At 49.3% G+C, this 15,982-nt stretch overlaps 1 protein-coding gene across 2 annotated transcripts in view; it reads right to left on the bottom strand.

The window, feature by feature from the left end:
* BSDC1 (BSD domain containing 1) overlaps nt 1-15,982 on the bottom strand; it is a 30,739-nt gene that overhangs the window by 10,756 nt on the left and 4,001 nt on the right. For both annotated transcript variants that reach the window (XM_002720710.5, XM_051832116.2), the window contains exons 3-9: nt 14,843-14,959; nt 10,833-11,000; nt 7,791-7,845; nt 5,805-5,920; nt 5,363-5,431; nt 5,123-5,201; nt 3,114-3,593 (exon numbers count right to left, since the gene is read on the bottom strand). In XM_002720710.5, the coding sequence (XP_002720756.2) occupies nt 3,114-3,593; nt 5,123-5,201; nt 5,363-5,431; nt 5,805-5,920; nt 7,791-7,845; nt 10,833-11,000; nt 14,843-14,959 (1,084 nt within the window). The remainder of the gene's footprint in view (nt 1-3,113; nt 3,594-5,122; nt 5,202-5,362; nt 5,432-5,804; nt 5,921-7,790; nt 7,846-10,832; nt 11,001-14,842; nt 14,960-15,982) is intronic.

Raw genomic sequence — 15,982 nt, 5'->3', positions numbered from 1 at the left:
TTGGGAAGCTCATGAACCCTGCTGCTCCCAGAGATCAAGCCTCTTGTGATTCTACGACGTGAACTTCAGAGGGAAAAGTAGCCACTCTGTCTCAAGCTTCTGTTCTTCCTTTTTAAGATCCAATCCCTTGGGGCAGGCGTTTGGCACAGCAGTTAGATGCTGCCTGGGACTCCTGCACCCCACCCTGGAGTGCCTGGGTTTGAATCCCAGCTCCATTTCCCATTCCAGCTTCGGGCTAAGGTGCACCCTGGGAGGCAGCAGGTGATGGTTCAAGTACTTGGGTCCTTGCCACCCATGTGGGAGACCTGGATGGAGTTTTGGGCTCCTGGCTTTGGTCTGGTTCTGATGCAGATGGAAGATCTTGCCTCTCTGGCTTTCACATGAATAAAAATAAATAAATAATTTATAAAAAATAAAAAAAGGATTCACTGCCTCTACTGTTTCCACTGTCCAAATATAGTCTAAGACCCTGGCTCCCAGCAATCTGCCTGACTGTTGTTGCCTCTGGTGGGTTCCCTACTCTGTACCCACCACCCTCCTGGCCACAAGCCGGAGTGTATCAGAGGCAGGATGCAGAGTGGTTAACGGCTTGTACCACACCTCCCCCATCACTGCAATTTCATCCAGTCTCCACTGTTAATTTTCCTGATCACCCTCATTGTAGCCCACTTCCAAATGGAACCCTTCATTCTTTAACCCTTGAGCTGTTTCTCTGTCCCTCACTTCTTCCCTTACCCAGCCATCATCCTGATCCCCTTTTTTCACATCTTTGGGTGATCTTTTCTTCCACTCATTTCACCTGGCTAAATCTGAACCCAGTAAATTCAAGTCCCCGTCCTGCTCCTTGCCTGCACCTGAGCAACCAAATGTGGCTGGGCCAAAGGACAGAAGGGATGACTGGTCTCAGTTAAAACCCCTGACCACTACCTCCATGGGGCCCTGATGAGTACTACCTACCCAGCAACCCCACCACACCTGTCAGGCATATCACCTAGTCTTCCTCCGCCCTATGGGACGATTTCACACTTTTCTTAATGTTTATTGGGTGAGTGATTGAACTCAGCTTCCTCCCAGTAGAAACATGGGAAATGGCACAGATGTCACAGGGCTTTTGTGAGGACTCAGTGACATGCATATCAAGTGCTTAGCCCAGATCTGGACAAACAGAATGTGCTCAGAGAATTTTGATCACAATTTCCCCAAAGCTCTGCTCAAATTTCTTCCCTAAGGATCTACCATGAAGGCACAGAAGAGTAAAGAGAGGCTCAGAGAAGATCAGGAACTCATAGAGCTACGCAGCTTAGGTGGAAAGTCGGGATTTGAACTCAGAACGGTGTGACTGCAGAGCCCGACTCGAGCCCTTAGCCTCTGTGCTCTGCTGCTTTACAGCACCAAGTCCAACCTCTGGGAGTCAGCTTAAGATCTAAGTCCTTCTTTTCTCTTTCTGAGTCGACCCCTCCAACCCTGCTCTCTCCTGGGAGACAATATAGAAAAGGAGGCTTTAGCGTGTCCCATGCCCTCCACTATCTGGACTCCGCAGGCCTGCTCAGCCTGGCCTGCCTCTCCCCCATACCTGCCCCAAACTCTCCAACTCTCCTGTACAATGCCTGTCTCCTCAGTGAGACACCTGCCGATGCCCAGAGAGCCCTTCTTTCTCTGAACGCCTCTGGTACCAGGCCTGCCACATGCTGCTCATGCTTCCTCACAAAGACTGCTGCTCCTGCCCCTCCCCACTCAGTGTCTCATAAAGAGCAGGAGAGAGCCAATGGATGACTTCACTGACTCAGAGTCAGGAGGAGAGCTCTGTGGTGGATACTGGAAATGCCAGCTTCCACCAGGGAGCAGGGCAGGGCTGCAGTGGGGCCCACTTCCCTCACTGTGCAACAGAACAGGCCTCACCAGCTGGGCAAGCTTTGTGGCTGTGACTGGGACCGAGTGTTAGCAGTGACAGATGTGTGTGTGTGAAGTGGTGAGGGGAGGTTTTGCTGATCATCAGCTAATGCTAGAGGGGATTCTGGATGGTCCAAAACAGGCTATCCCGGGGCTCACGCTGTGGTGTAACAGGCAAAGCCATTGCCTACAATGCTGGCATCCCATATGGGTGCCAGTTCATGTCCAGGCTGCTTCACTTCTGATCCAGCTCCCTGTTAATGGCCTGGGAAAGCAGCCAAAGATGGCTCATGTGTTTGGGTCCCTGCCACCTACACGGGGCACCTGGATAAAGCTCCTGGCTTCTGCCTGGCCCAGTCCTGACCATGGCAGCCATCTGGGGAGTGAACCAGTGGATGGAAGATCTCTCTGTCTCTGTCTCCCTGTAACTGTGGCTTTCAAATAAATAAATCTGGAAGAAAAAAAAAAAAAAAAAAAAAAAGAGGGGGCGGCCAGGGGGAAGGTGAAACTATTCTTGTCTTGATTCCTGGGGCTGGAGCCGGTGTCCTTTGACATAAACTCAGAGATTCTCCTGTCTAAAATCCCACTGTGCAGATAAGACACTGAAGCTTTATGATCAACACTGGGTTACTGTAAGTTCCCTGGTGTTCACTGTAGTCCTTACACTGTGCCAGTTCTGTTTACACATTTCCTAATAACTAATGAAGGCTTAGGGAAGCTGAACAACTTTCTTGGGTTCCACAGAGTACCCTTGACAGCACTGTCTGGGGATTCCCAAGGCAGGGTAAGATAGAATTGTCCAAGAGGATAGAAACTGGCACAGCGCAGTCGTTGGACATAGGCTTGGGGTCAGACGGGCTGCGTCTGAATGTGGGCTTTGAGCAAGTTACTTAACATGCTTGGGCCTCATTTTTATCACCAGAAAAATGAGAACAATTACGCCTCACTGGGTGTGAGATGTTAAATGAGAAAATGTCATCTAACATATTTAGCATGGGGCCCAGCATCAATCTTAATTCATTGACTCTAAGACCCTAATAATTGAAAGATGTAAACTTTCAGACAATATGTGCAAATCAGAACTGATGAAATACAGAACAGATGCCATCGTCATCATCACAAATGAGCTCAACAAGGAACAAGACACAGCTGCCCCGTGAGGTGGCAACTCTCATGCCGTCCTTCGTCCATACAACCCCCTGGGCTTGGGCCTCCAGACCTACCTTTCTTCCCATTGTTGGAGGGTGTAGACTTCCCGCTGTCCGAGTTCAGCTCAAACACCCGTAAGTCTGTAGGCCCCTCCTCCCTCAGAGTCTCTACTCTGGCTGGAGGCCTGGGCTCTGTGCCACTAGGGCGGCCAGCAGGGGCTAGAGGCTTGGAGGGAGCTGGGGGCGGGGGTCCAGTCTCGCCCATATCCTCAGCCAGGCTCTGGTCCTCCAAGGATGCTTCCAGCAGCTTTTGGGACAGGTCCTTGGGCGGGTCTGGTGCCTCGGGTGCAGTGACAGAGCTGACAATCTGTGTCACGAGAGAGATGCTCTCACTGCTCTCTGATGGAGTCACCTCTGTTGGGGGCTCCGCTGGGGTCACCTGAGACTCTTCACATGGGCTCTGGAGGCCAGGTCCTCCTTCTGGGTATGTGGAAGTTTTGGCCACAGGGATCTTTGCCTCTTTTAGAGATGTGGGTGAAATGCCCACAAGCTCCTCTGCAGAGAGAGAGAAGTAGGGGAAGAGAGGACAGTGAACACTGGCTGGCCCAAGACAATCCTGGAGCTCCCTCCAAAGTTTACTCTGACCAGAACTAAACAGCGCCATTTTCCTAAACCCCTGCCCATCACGGTTCTCCTGCAGACACTCCCTGTTAGCCAGATTCCTGCCTGCCCATGGGCCAAAGACATGGCAGGTTTCCAGCAACTCAGCTCACCACAGTAAAACAGACAAGAGAGCCAAATGTGGAAAGTGCGTCAGGTTAGGGTTCAGGCCAGGCCCTGATACATTCTGTGTGTAGGACTGGGCAAGCCATTTGATTTTAACTTGCCTACCTCTTTCCTAAGAGGAACAACTGAGTTGTGGCAAGGACTATACAAATCAGCTCTTTGCACTTAATCCATGTGTTAATAATATTAGACCTTCCAGGGCCAGCGTTGTGGCACAGCACGCAAATCTGCTGTCTACAATGCTGATACAGGCATCCACAAGGATGCTGGTTTGTGTCCCAGCTGCTCCACTTCAAATCCAGCTCCCTGCTAATGGCCTGAGAAAAGCAGTGGACAATGGCCAAAGTGTTTGGGTCCCTGCTACCCATGTGGGACACCAGGATTAAGCTTCTGGCTCCTGGCTTTGGCCTGGCCCAGCCCTGGCAGTTGTGGCCCTCTCAGGAGTGAACCAGCAGCTGAAGATCTCTGTTTCTCTCTCTTTCTTTGCAATTCTTTCAAATAAATCTTAAACAAAAACAAAAACAAAAACAAAAACAAAAACAAAACAGTAATAGGGGCCAGCACTGTGGCAGAGCAGGAAAAGTTGCTGTCTGCAGTGCCGGCATTCCATATGGGCGCCAGTTTGAGTCCTGGCTGCTCGACTTCTGATCCAGCTCTCTGCTGTGGCCTGGGAAAGCAATAGAAGATGGTCCAAGTCCTTGGGCCCCTACACCTGTGTGGGAGACCCAGAAGAAGCTCCTGGCTCCTGGCTTTGGATTGGCCCAGCTCCGGTTGTTGCAGCCATTTGGGGAGTGAACCAGCAGATGGAAGACCTCTCTCTCTCTCTGCCTCTGCCTCTTTGTAACTCTGCTTTACAATAAATAAATCTTAAACAAAAATAGTATTAAATATTCCTGGTGGCTCCCACATGCTGTTCCAGGCTGAGCTGCCAGGTAGAGGATGCTCAGCTCCCTCCCTAAAGCAAACCTGGCTGGGCATTAACGTTAGCAGGGAAGCTGGTTAACAATCCCTGCAGTCTCATTAGAAGGTGGGGAAGGATGGGTTTCCAGTAAGCTCTCCAGGCCTACGGGCTGGCAGGGGAATCTGCTGCAACTGATACAAGCGACTGCTCTACCTAACCCTGGAGCTCCAGCAGTTTTGGTCAACAGCCCCTTCTTAGCTCCGCCCATCCTCAGCACATATAAATAATGCCCTCGTTTCCTGCTGTACCTTGGGGCACAATGTCTCTACGGGCTTCAGAGAGCGAGGGTCACAGGCCCCTCGCAGACAAGACCTGTCACTTGCCCATCACCTCTTACCTTCTTCCTCCTCCCAGCCGGGTTCTTCAGAGATGCTCTGTTCTGCCCGCTGCTTCAGGGCATCCCTGCGGGCCTGCTCCTGGAGGGGAGGGGCAGAGGCCAGGAGCAGTTGGGCAGCCTCTTCCTAGACCCTGATCCAGACCCCAGAATTCTTGGCACTGTGTCCCCTTTTCCCCTCAACCAAATCCAGCCTGCTCCCGACCAGGACTGAGTGGGGCCCCCTGGGCTGCAGCAGCATACCTGCTCTAGCTGATGGACTTTGTAGAAATACCGATGCCAGAATTCGGAGTGGGAAACAGCTGCTGGAACCTGGAAGAAGGGGGAGTGCAGGTGAGACGTCGGGAACACCCGTCTGTCCCGGCCACTCTGCATCTCAGACGCAGCAAGTAGTTCTGTGGGGCTCGTCAGAGTACTTCCACCCCACTGACGTTCTGGCCAGACCCACTTTCCTGGTCCAGTTTGGCCAAGGAAGGCGACAGAACCCCCACTGGAAGGGCTCTGCAGCCCTTCCATTCTTCACCATTCTCTGAATGCCAGAAGCCTGGTAAATCAGCCTCTCCCACTTGGAGTTGGCTCACTACATGGCTGGTCTGGCTGTACAGGGTCTCCGCTGCGCATGTCCCTCCCACTCCCAACAGCTCAAGCCTAGGGCTGGCTGAGGTCCTGCTGGCTGGGCCCTCACCATCTTGGTGTAGAGGGCCCGGATGGAGGGGCTGCCTACAAGGAGCTCTGAGATCTCCCCCTTCTTCTCCTCCAGGCAGCACTGGGAAAGCCAGGCGTCAAACAATTCCGGGGGCCCTGCAAAGGGACAGATGCTGACGGTCAGTTCCCTAAGTCTGGGGAAAGAATACTGGGCCTACAGAAAATGCCTGAGCCTGGCCTTGAACGGTAAAGAAAGCTTAAGGGTTTCTTCAAAGTTATTTGGCTCAAGATTTGGGGGTTGGGAGTGGGGAGGGAAAGTAGGTCAGGTGGGGTCGGGGGCTGTAGTGAGATCACTAGAGCTCGGCACCTAAGCAGTCTCCAGGAAGGGCTCTGGTCTCCATTTCCCTGTACCCCTGCTGGCAGTTTAGTGCCTGCACCTGGCTACTGAATCCCACCTCTCTCAAACAGCTGCCTGCCATCCGGTCACCCCTGGACGCAAGCTACCAGAGCCCACAGCAACTCCCCCATCCTCTCTCACGTAACCTCTTTACAGCTTCCCGCCCTGGGGGCCACGGCCTTCCTCTTGAGCCCTCTGCTCCCCTGGCTTCTCACTCTGTCCTTTTCCTTCTGCTTCTCTCACTGTTCCCTGCGAGTCTTCCTGGGCTCCTCTTTTTCCTCACCTTATCTGTTCTCTCTTTCTATTTCCTCTCAAGATCATCTCTACTAAACTACAAGTTCCACACATCACCACAGCCACCTCGCACTGATGGTTCCTGGGCCAGCAGTCCAGACTACCCTGCTGCACTCCAGACCCAGAGGCTGCAAACTCAGCGTCTGGAAACCTGGGGGCCACCCCAGGCTCCTACCTTGTCCAGTACTCGAGATTCCACTTCCTCAGGGTCGCGTACAGGCGCACATCCTCCTCTCCACCACACCTGGCTCTTCCTAGGCTCTGGCCTTAACCTCTGACATGGGGACTTCTACCAAGCCTCTTAACTGGTCTCCTGTCTTTCCTTTCCCTCTCTTTCCTTCTTCACAACACTGACCAAGTGCTGCTTTCCAAAATGCAAGATCTGACCATCTTGGGCCTCAGAACCTTTTAATAGTTCTGTCCGCAAAGACTATTGGACCTAGAGTCCAGAGATGGGCTTCAAAGGGTTAAAGATTTCCCCTACTGCAGGCGAAAGTTTTGGAAAGAAGGCTTGTCATTTTCAATTTTTAAAGGCCTTTGTGACTAAAAAAGGTCTAGGACCAACCACTACTGAGAACCTTCCAGGACAAAATTCACTCTGCTTGGTCTGACACACAAAGCCATCCCCACCTGGCTTCCATAGCAGCTCTCGCTGCAGGCACTCCCTCACATCGCTTTAATCCGACGTTACAAAGGGCAAGGCTCTGTCCTTTCTGGACCTTCAAATGTACTGCTGCTGTGGCCTCAGTAGCCCTCCCCACTTCTTTACTTTTAGAAGTGCATTCATTTACCTCGGAAACCTTGATTCGAGTCTCACTTCCTAGGCTCCCCAGGCTGCGTTAGGTGCCATTCCCCTGGGCTCCCACTGCCCCCATCTTTCTGGGAAAGCAGCCACTCCACCCTACTATCTCAGCTTTATTCAGTGTCCCTATTCCTCCCCCTTCACAGCTACCTGGAGGGCTCGGCCGTGCTGAGGGACCGGCTCATTTCTGATCTCTGTCCTAGCACTGGGCTTGTCGTATGGCAGGGGCTCAGGAAAAGGAGCTTTAGAGAAGACAGGCAGGGCAGCAGGGCTGGAAGGGAGGCTAAGCCGAGAGGACGGGGGACCAGAGGAGCGAAGTCTCTGCAGGTGCAGGGAAAGGGGGGGATGAAGATAATAGGGTTCAGGGAGGAAAGGGGACCATCAATACATCCCACAGGGTGACACACACAACAGTCCCATTCTGGTACCTCTAAAAATGGGGTAATAGCCTCAGCTATTGGACAGAGACAGGGCCGACAGCCCAGATCCCCTTGGTCTACCTGCAAGCCCACCCCTCACTGCTACCCTCTCACCATCTGGTTCATTGCAGTAGGTTGCTGGGTCTGACTGCAGGCTATAGAGGCGAGCCTGTAGGGAAGACAGAAGAGACAACAGAAATCCTGGGGTGCTAGGAGTAGAAAGCACCTCTTTCTGTCAATGAAGTAAATCAATCACAACCACAACCAGCTCCTCCCCTCTGGCCCACCACATCCACAGGGCATTTATCAATAAATACTGTGGCACTGGGTTAGGAATCCAAAACCAGGGCTCTCAGGAAAATGATCTTTCAGTCAGTGTGCCTCTCTTGGGGACTAAGAAAATAGTATAAGCAGGCTATAAAATTGTATATATAGTGGCTAGTGTTGTGGTACAGTGGGTTAAGCCACCGCCTGCAATGCTGGCATCCTATATGGGCATTGATTTGAGTCTCAGCTGCTCCACTTCTGATTCAGCTCCCTGCTAATGCACCTGGGAAAGCAGCGAAAGATGGCGCAAGTGGGCCCATGCACCCACATGGGAGACCCGGATGAAGCTCTTGGCTTTGGCCTGGCCCGGCTTCAGCCACTGCAACCACTTGGGGAGTGAACCAGCAGACGGATCTTTTTTTCTTTGACTCTTTCACATAAATAAAACAAATCTTTAAAAATAATTATGTGTATAAAACACTACTGAACTGTGTGAAATTTTAAAAATGTTAATCCAAATGTAGGAGGGGGCCAGGCATTGTGCCATAGTAGGTAAGCCACTGCTTGGGATACCTGCAACCCACTTGGGAGTGCTGGCTCAAGTCTCTGCTTCTCCATACTTATGATCCAGTGTACTGATAATATGCCTGGGAAGGCAGCAGATGATGGCCTATGTACTTGGTCCCAGCCACCTGTGTGGAAGACCTGGATGGAGTTCCAGGCTCCTGGCTTTGGCCTGGCCCAGCCCTGGCTGTTGTAAGCACTTGGGGAATGAATGTGGATAGAAACTTTCTATCTCTGTCTCTGTACCTCTTCCTGTTATTCTGCTTTTCAAATAAATAATGTTTAAAAAAATGAAAAAGAAGTTATTGGGGCAAGCATTGTGGTACCGTGGGTTAAGCTGCCACTTTCAACACCTACATCCCATATCACATTGCAGTGCTGGTTCAAGTCCCCGCTCTTGTGTTTCTAATGTAGCTTCCTGCTGCTAATGCATTCTGAGAGGCAGCAGATGATGGCCCAAATGCTTGGGCCTCTGCCACCAACATGTGAGACCTGGATGGAGTTCCAGGCTTCTGGCTTTGGCCTGCCCCAACCTTTGGTATGGCAGGCATCTGGGGAATGAATCAGCAGCTGCGGGATCTCTATCTCTGTTGCTCTACTTTTTTTTTTTTTTTTTTAATTTTTTATTTTTTATTTATTTTTTTTTTGACAGGCAGAGTGGACAGTGAGAGAGAGAGAGAGAGACAGAGAGAAAGGTCTTCCTTTGCCGTTGGTTCACCCTCCAATGGCCGCCACGGCCGGCGCGCTGCGGCCGGTGCACCGTGCTGATCCAATGGCAGGAGCCAGGTGCTTTTCCTGGTCTCCCATGGGGTGCAGGGCCCAAGCACCTGGGGCCATCCTCCACTGCACTCCCTGGCCACAGCAGAGAGCTGGCCTGGAAGAGGGGCAACCGGGACAGAATCCGGCGCCCTGACCGGGACTAGAACCCAGTGTGCCGGCGCCGCTAGGCGGAGGATTAGCCTAGTGAGCCGCGGCGCCGGCTGCTCTACTTTTGAAGTAGATAAAAGAAAAAAAAATTTCTTAATTTTATGGCCAATCTGCCAAGTGAACTACATGACGTGTTCCTACTAGACCACACTAGCCCCACTTCCTTCCCTATCAATCTTAACTGCATAAAGCATGTGCTGTTTGCATCAGAACTTTAGCAACTGGCTCTGACGAGGATTCACTGTTGTCATAACTTAAAATCTCACAGGGTTGGTGCTGTGGCATAGTGGGTAAAGCTGCCACCTGCAGTGCCGGCATCCCATATGGGCACTGGTTCGAGTCCCGGCTTTTCCACTTCTGATCCAGCTCTCAGCTATGGCCTGGGACAGCAGTAGAAGATGGCCCAGGTCCTTGGGCTCCTCTCCTGCACCAGCCTGGGAGACCTGGAGGAAGCTCCCGGCTTTGATTGGTGCAGCTCCGGCCATTGCAGCCATTTGGAGAGTGAGCCAGCGGATGGAAGACCTCTCTCTTCCTCTCCTTCTCTCTCTGTATAACTCTGACTTTCAAATAAATCTTTAAAAAAATTTTACCATTTAAGTTTTTCACAATTTGCTCATATATTCACTAAGTGGTGGTGCTAAAGCTAGTGCTGAAAAACATAGCTGAAAAATCAGTACATTTGGAATAGAAATCCACTGTGATAAAACACTACAAAAAAGACCAAACTGACATGACACTGTACTATGAATTTAGGAGAAAAAATTCCAAGAAATAGGAGAAGTAATGATGAGACAATAAAATGCAAGAGAAATATTCAATCAACTACCACACTTGCTGACTTAAGTGCTCTAAACACACAAACCCCATCTGCATGTTTATTTCTACTGGAAATTAGTCTTAAATGACATTTATGTGGGGAAGATCATGCCTCCAATGATGCTCTCTGTAGTGTTCCTCACTAGGTTACCAAATGAAAGAAATCTGGGTGTGCAACACCAGGGAAATGACTAAATAAATGATGCTATATTCACTTGCAAAAATGTAAAGACAAAAAAAAAGGTGGTGATTAGGAAAAGACACTAATAGTTTACTGTAATTTGTAAAAAAACAGGTTACAAAAATACATGTATTAAGTGCCTTTTTTGTTAAAAAAAGAACAAAACCCAAAATGTCTTTACCTATGTCTGCAAACAAAATGAAACAGGGTATATACCAATGAGAAATCGGGGTGCTTTTGGGTAGTGGGATCATTAGGTATAATTATGGATATAACTATCTTCTTCTGGCTTATTGGTGTCCTCCAGGTTACATCATGTATTCACTTTTTGGCCTGAACATATGCTGCTGGTCTGAGTACAGGTGGAGCTGAAGACCACTGGGGAGGTGGCCAGTAAATACCTTGGTGCCATCATAGGGTTCAGCTGTGCCAGAGGGTGTGCCCATCAGAGTGATGACGTCACAGTCGATGGTTTTGTCTGGCGAAGGGGCGAAAGTGTCTGAAATCACCCCTAGGAAGTCAGATAACCCCTTCTTCATCTTCTCTGTTGCCCCAGAGGAACCTTCAGTCTGTAGAGAGAACCAAGAGAAGAAGCAAGTGCCCCAGGAGCAGGCTGCAACCTGGGGTACAGGGGGTGAAGCACCGGGGACAATGTGTACCACGTGTGGGGACAAAGGACGTGTGCAAGACCCTTCACTCCATCCCTGGGCTGAAGGAGACGGGTTGTGTAGATCACAGCAGAGATCCTTGACCAGTTGTTTCACCAAAATTCCAGGGTCAAAAATCAAAAGGAGGGAGGTAAGCTTTTGGTGCAACCGTTAAGCCACTCGGGATCCTCACATCCCATACTGCAGTGCTGGAGTTTGAGTCCTGGCCCTGCTCCAAATCCAGCTTCCCATTAACCCACATCCTGGGAGGTGGCGAGTGACAGCTCAGTATTTGGGTTCTCGCTACCCATGTCAGAGACTCAGGTTTAGTTCACATCTACTAGTTTTGGTCTGGCCCATCCTTGGATTTTGTGGGCATTTGAGGAATGAACTAGTGGATGGCAAATTTCTGTGCCTTTCTGCCTTTTAAATAAATACAATAAATTAAAAAACAACCTGGCAGGAGGGGCCGATGTTTGGTATAGCAGTTAAGATGCCACTACTTGAGGAAGCTGCATCCCAAATCATAGTGCCTGCCTTGAGTCCCAGCTACTTCTTGCTACTGACTCAGTCTCCTGCGAATGTATCTGGGAGGTAGGATATGATGGATCAAGTACTTGGTTTCCTGCCACCCACATGGAGACCTGGATGGAGTCCTGTCTTTGGGTTTTGGTCTAGCCTTGGCTGTTTTAGGCATTTGGAGAGTGAACCAGCAGAGGAAAGCTCTCTCTCTCTCTCCGTCACCCTGCCTTTCAAATAAATAAGTAATCTTTTTTTTTTTTTTAAAGATTTATTTATTTGTTTGAAAGGCAGAGTTACAGAGATTCAGAGGCAGAGAGAAAAGGAGAAAGAGAGAGAGAGAGAGAGAGAGGTCTTCTATCCGCTTGTTCACTCCTCAAATGGCCACAACAGCTGGAGCTGTGCTGATCTAAAGCCAGAAGTCAGGAGCTTTTTCTGGGTCTCCCATGTGGGTGCAGGGGCCCAAGCACTTGGGCTATCTTCCACTGCCTTCCCAGGCCACAGCAGAGAGCTGGATCAGGAGTGAAGCAGTTGGGTCTGGAACATCCATATGGGTTGCTGGCACCGCAGGTGGTAGCTTTACCAGCTACGCCATGGCACCAGCTCATAAATAAGTAATCTTTAAAAAAAAAAAAAAAAAAAAAAAGACGTTGCTTGGGATGCCTACATTCCATATTGGACTGCCTGGGTTCAAGTCATGGTTCTACACTCAATTCCGGCTTTCTACTGATGCACAGCCTAGGAGGTAGCAGGTGATGGCTGGAGTAGCTAGTTCCTGCCTCCCCCCGTAGGAGATCTAGATTGAGCTCCTGGCTCCTGGCTTTGGCCTGGCCCAGCCCCAGGAGTTGTGGGCAACTGGGGAGTGTACCAGGGAAATCTCTCTTAGTCTCTCTCTGCCCTTCAAATAAAAAAAATAATAAATAAGGAAAATTTTTTTTTTTGACAGGCAGAGTGGACAGTGAGAGAGAGAGACAGAAAGAAAGGTCTTCCTTTTGCTATTGGTTCACCCTCCAATGGCTGCCGCGGCCGGCACGCTGCGGCCGGCGCACCGCGCCTATCCGAAGGCAGGAGCCAGGTACTTCTCCTGGTTTCCCATGGGGTGCAGGGCCCAAGTACTTGGGCCATCCTCCACTGTACTCCCTGGCCACAGCAAAGAGCTGGCCTGGAAGAGGGGCAACTGGGACAGAATCCGGTGCCCCGACTGGGACTAGAACCTGGTGTGCCGGCGCCGCAAGGCGGAGGATTAGCCTAGTGAGCCGCGGCGCCGGCCAAGGAAATTTTTAAGAAATTGGCAGGAGAGAAATCATCCCATAGACTTCAGTGGGCAAGACTACCTTTCCATGGGTACAGTGGTAGGAAAGTACTAGCTCTGGAATCAGACATGGATTTGAATCTCAGCTCTACCACTTATTTATGAAACTTAACCCTGTGGCTATATAAATTCTCCATAAGGATACCGTTTAGATTAGAAGATAAGGCACAGGCCATGTCTGGCACATAGCAAACACTTCATCAATAGCAGCATTTTCTCACTGCAATTTCATCATCATCGCTGCTCAGGGAGTAGAACACTCTGCACAAAGCTTGGGGAAATCAGGGCAGGATGAGAATAGACAGCCTTGCCTTGCCTGGTTCCTGTGACTTCCTGGAAGGGGGCAGCAAGGCCACCAAATCTGAGCCACATGGGTCAGAATGCCCTCAACAGGCAAGGATGGGTGCTGAGTCAAGGTTAGATTTCAAAAACCTCATGGAAAACTGTAATACTCCTGATTAAGTTGCCCACACATTTTCAACCTAGAACCTGTCATAGAACCTGACACATGTTAGCACATATATGCCAGTACTGTCATATTTGTTGAATGGAAAAAAAGGAACAGATGAATAAAATAAAAAAGTAGTACCTCTCCTATGGTTAGACTTGGAGCAGTTCAACAGGGTCACCACTTGTCATTCAAGCTCACCAGGAGCTGTGGCGAGCAGGCAGACAGTATTTTACAGGAGAATTTAACAAGATAAGCATGACTAAAAAAAAAACCCCAAACTTGTTTTTCCATAACAGAGCGACTGAAGTAGCTGGTGATCAACATCTGGTGATGCAGAAACTACAACCTGGTCCAATGCTAAAGGGAAAACTCCAATATAAAAATCGGCACCTGGGAGCAGGCATTTAGCCTAGCAGTCAAGGTGCCTGCATCCCATGTAAGAGTGCCTGGGTTAGATTCCCATCTCTGGATTCTCACTCCAATTTCCTGCCAGTGCAGATCCTGGGAGGCGGTGGTGACAGCTAAGTAGTTGGATTCCAGCCAACCACATGGGAAACCTGGATTGCATTACTGACTCCTGGCTTCAGCCCTGGCCATCACGGGCATTTGGGAGAGTGAACCAGTAGATGGGAGCTCTCTTGTATTTCTGCCTCCTTTACAAATAATTTAAAAACAAAAACAAAAACCAGGGCATTGTACTTTACCGGAAACTTAAAGATATGTGCAGAGAGATCTCTGAATATATACAATTTTCACTGATTTTATAACCTAACTCCTATTTCACAAGAGGATCCACTGAGTATTTTCGAGTTTAGGGCCAATAAGAATATAAATTTACACATTTCTAGTGGATTGTTTTGCAATAACTATTAAAACAGCTAAAACTACGCTCACCCTATGATCCCTTCCAACATTTTATTATACAGAAAATATTATGGCAGTGGGCAAAGACTTAGCAATCAGAATGTTCACTACAGTTCTGTGTTCAATTCTAGAGAAACTAAAACAGGAAACTAGGAAGTAGTTACATCCACATGATAGACTACCATGCCATTTATAATACTGTATAATATGGTTTACAACGATTATAAGTTCCAAGAATAGGTTTCAAAACTTGGTATTCAGTTGACTCAAGTTTTTGAAAAAGAATTCCTAAGAGTGTACCCCCAAAATATTAATAGTAGTTATCTCTGGGAGATGAAATTATGGATGTCTCTAAATTGGTCTTTCTTTTTTTTCACTTATCTATACTTTGCTTGCAATAAATGACTTTGTTAATGGAAAACATTTGCTAAAATAATACAGAAATGGGAAAGCTATCAACATGTATAGCTTATTTTCTTGACAAATGCTACTTTTTCAAAATGGGAGGAAACATAATTCCCCTATTTTCCCCACAGGGGGAAAACCGTCACTTAATAGTAAGGCTGGGAGCCCCCACCAGGGCCCCGGGCAGTCACTCGGAGGTGCGGGTGCACTCACAGCTAGCTTCTCCTTGACCACGCTGGCCGTGGCCGCGATGGTGCAGGCCGTGTCATGCTGCACCACCTGGGTAAACTCCGTCAGGTCCCGCTTCATGAACTCCAGGGCTTCAGAGGACTGTGGGAAGACAGAAAGGGATGAAAAAGCCAGCTGGTCCCCACCCCGTTCTTCTGTTCCCTGTGCTTCAGTACCACACACAAGGAAATCTGGGGCGCCTGGGCCTCGACACAGGCTCACTCGTCCCAGTTCTATGACCTGGGATTACCTGACAGCACAGTGCAGGGGCACTCCTGCTACTCGGAGCCCAGGCACTCACAAACCGGAGAGGCCGTGAGTAAGTCTCAGCTGGTCCTCCCCTCTGTTACCACATGAGGGAAGGTGACTGGATCAGTGATTCCCAAGTGCGTGTAGGGGAAGAGGAGACATTTACAATCTGAAAGCTAAACTGAAGAAGTGCTTTGATAGGAGGTAAGTCATGGTATTTGTTTCCCAATGTCAAACACAAGGGGACTTCAAAAAGTTCATGGAAAAGAAGCAAAGGTTTATTTCAGCACAAAAAACCTGAAATCTATGAATACTCATAATGTGAAGAAGAGCTATATAATATTAAATGAAAGCGTTTCTATTTTCATTTTTTCTTACAGAGAAATTGAGTTGAAATGAGGCAGTATGTGAGATTACTTATCCTCAGTTTCTTTTCTTCAAAGCAACACTATACTTTTTTTTTCAAAGATTTATTTATTTACTTGAGAGGCAGAGTTACAGATAGAGAGAGGGAGAGACAGCAAGAAAGTTCTTCTCTCTGCTGGTTCACTCCCCAAAAGGCCACAATAGTGGGAGCAGGGCCCATCCGAAGCCAGGAGCCAGGAGCTTCCTCTAGGTCTCCCATGTGGGTGCAGGGGCCCAAGCACTTGGGGCCATCAGCAAGGAGCTAGATTAGAAATGGAACAGCCAGGACTTGAACCGGAGCCCATATAGGATGCCAGCTCCACAGGTGGATGCTTAACCTACTTGGCCACAGTGCTGGCCCCATTATCTTTAGGTTTAAAAAATATGTTGCATTAGGGACCAGCATTGTGGTGCAGCAGGTTAAACTGCTGTTTGCGAGGCCAGCATCCTGTATCTGAGAACTGACCCAGC

Source organism: Oryctolagus cuniculus, chromosome 7 (genome assembly GCF_964237555.1).
Source record: "Oryctolagus cuniculus chromosome 7, mOryCun1.1, whole genome shotgun sequence".
Classification (NCBI taxonomy): Eukaryota; Metazoa; Chordata; class Mammalia; order Lagomorpha; family Leporidae; genus Oryctolagus; species Oryctolagus cuniculus.
Note: the sequence above shows the minus strand (reverse complement) of the source record. Positions and strands in the feature narration are given on the sequence as shown.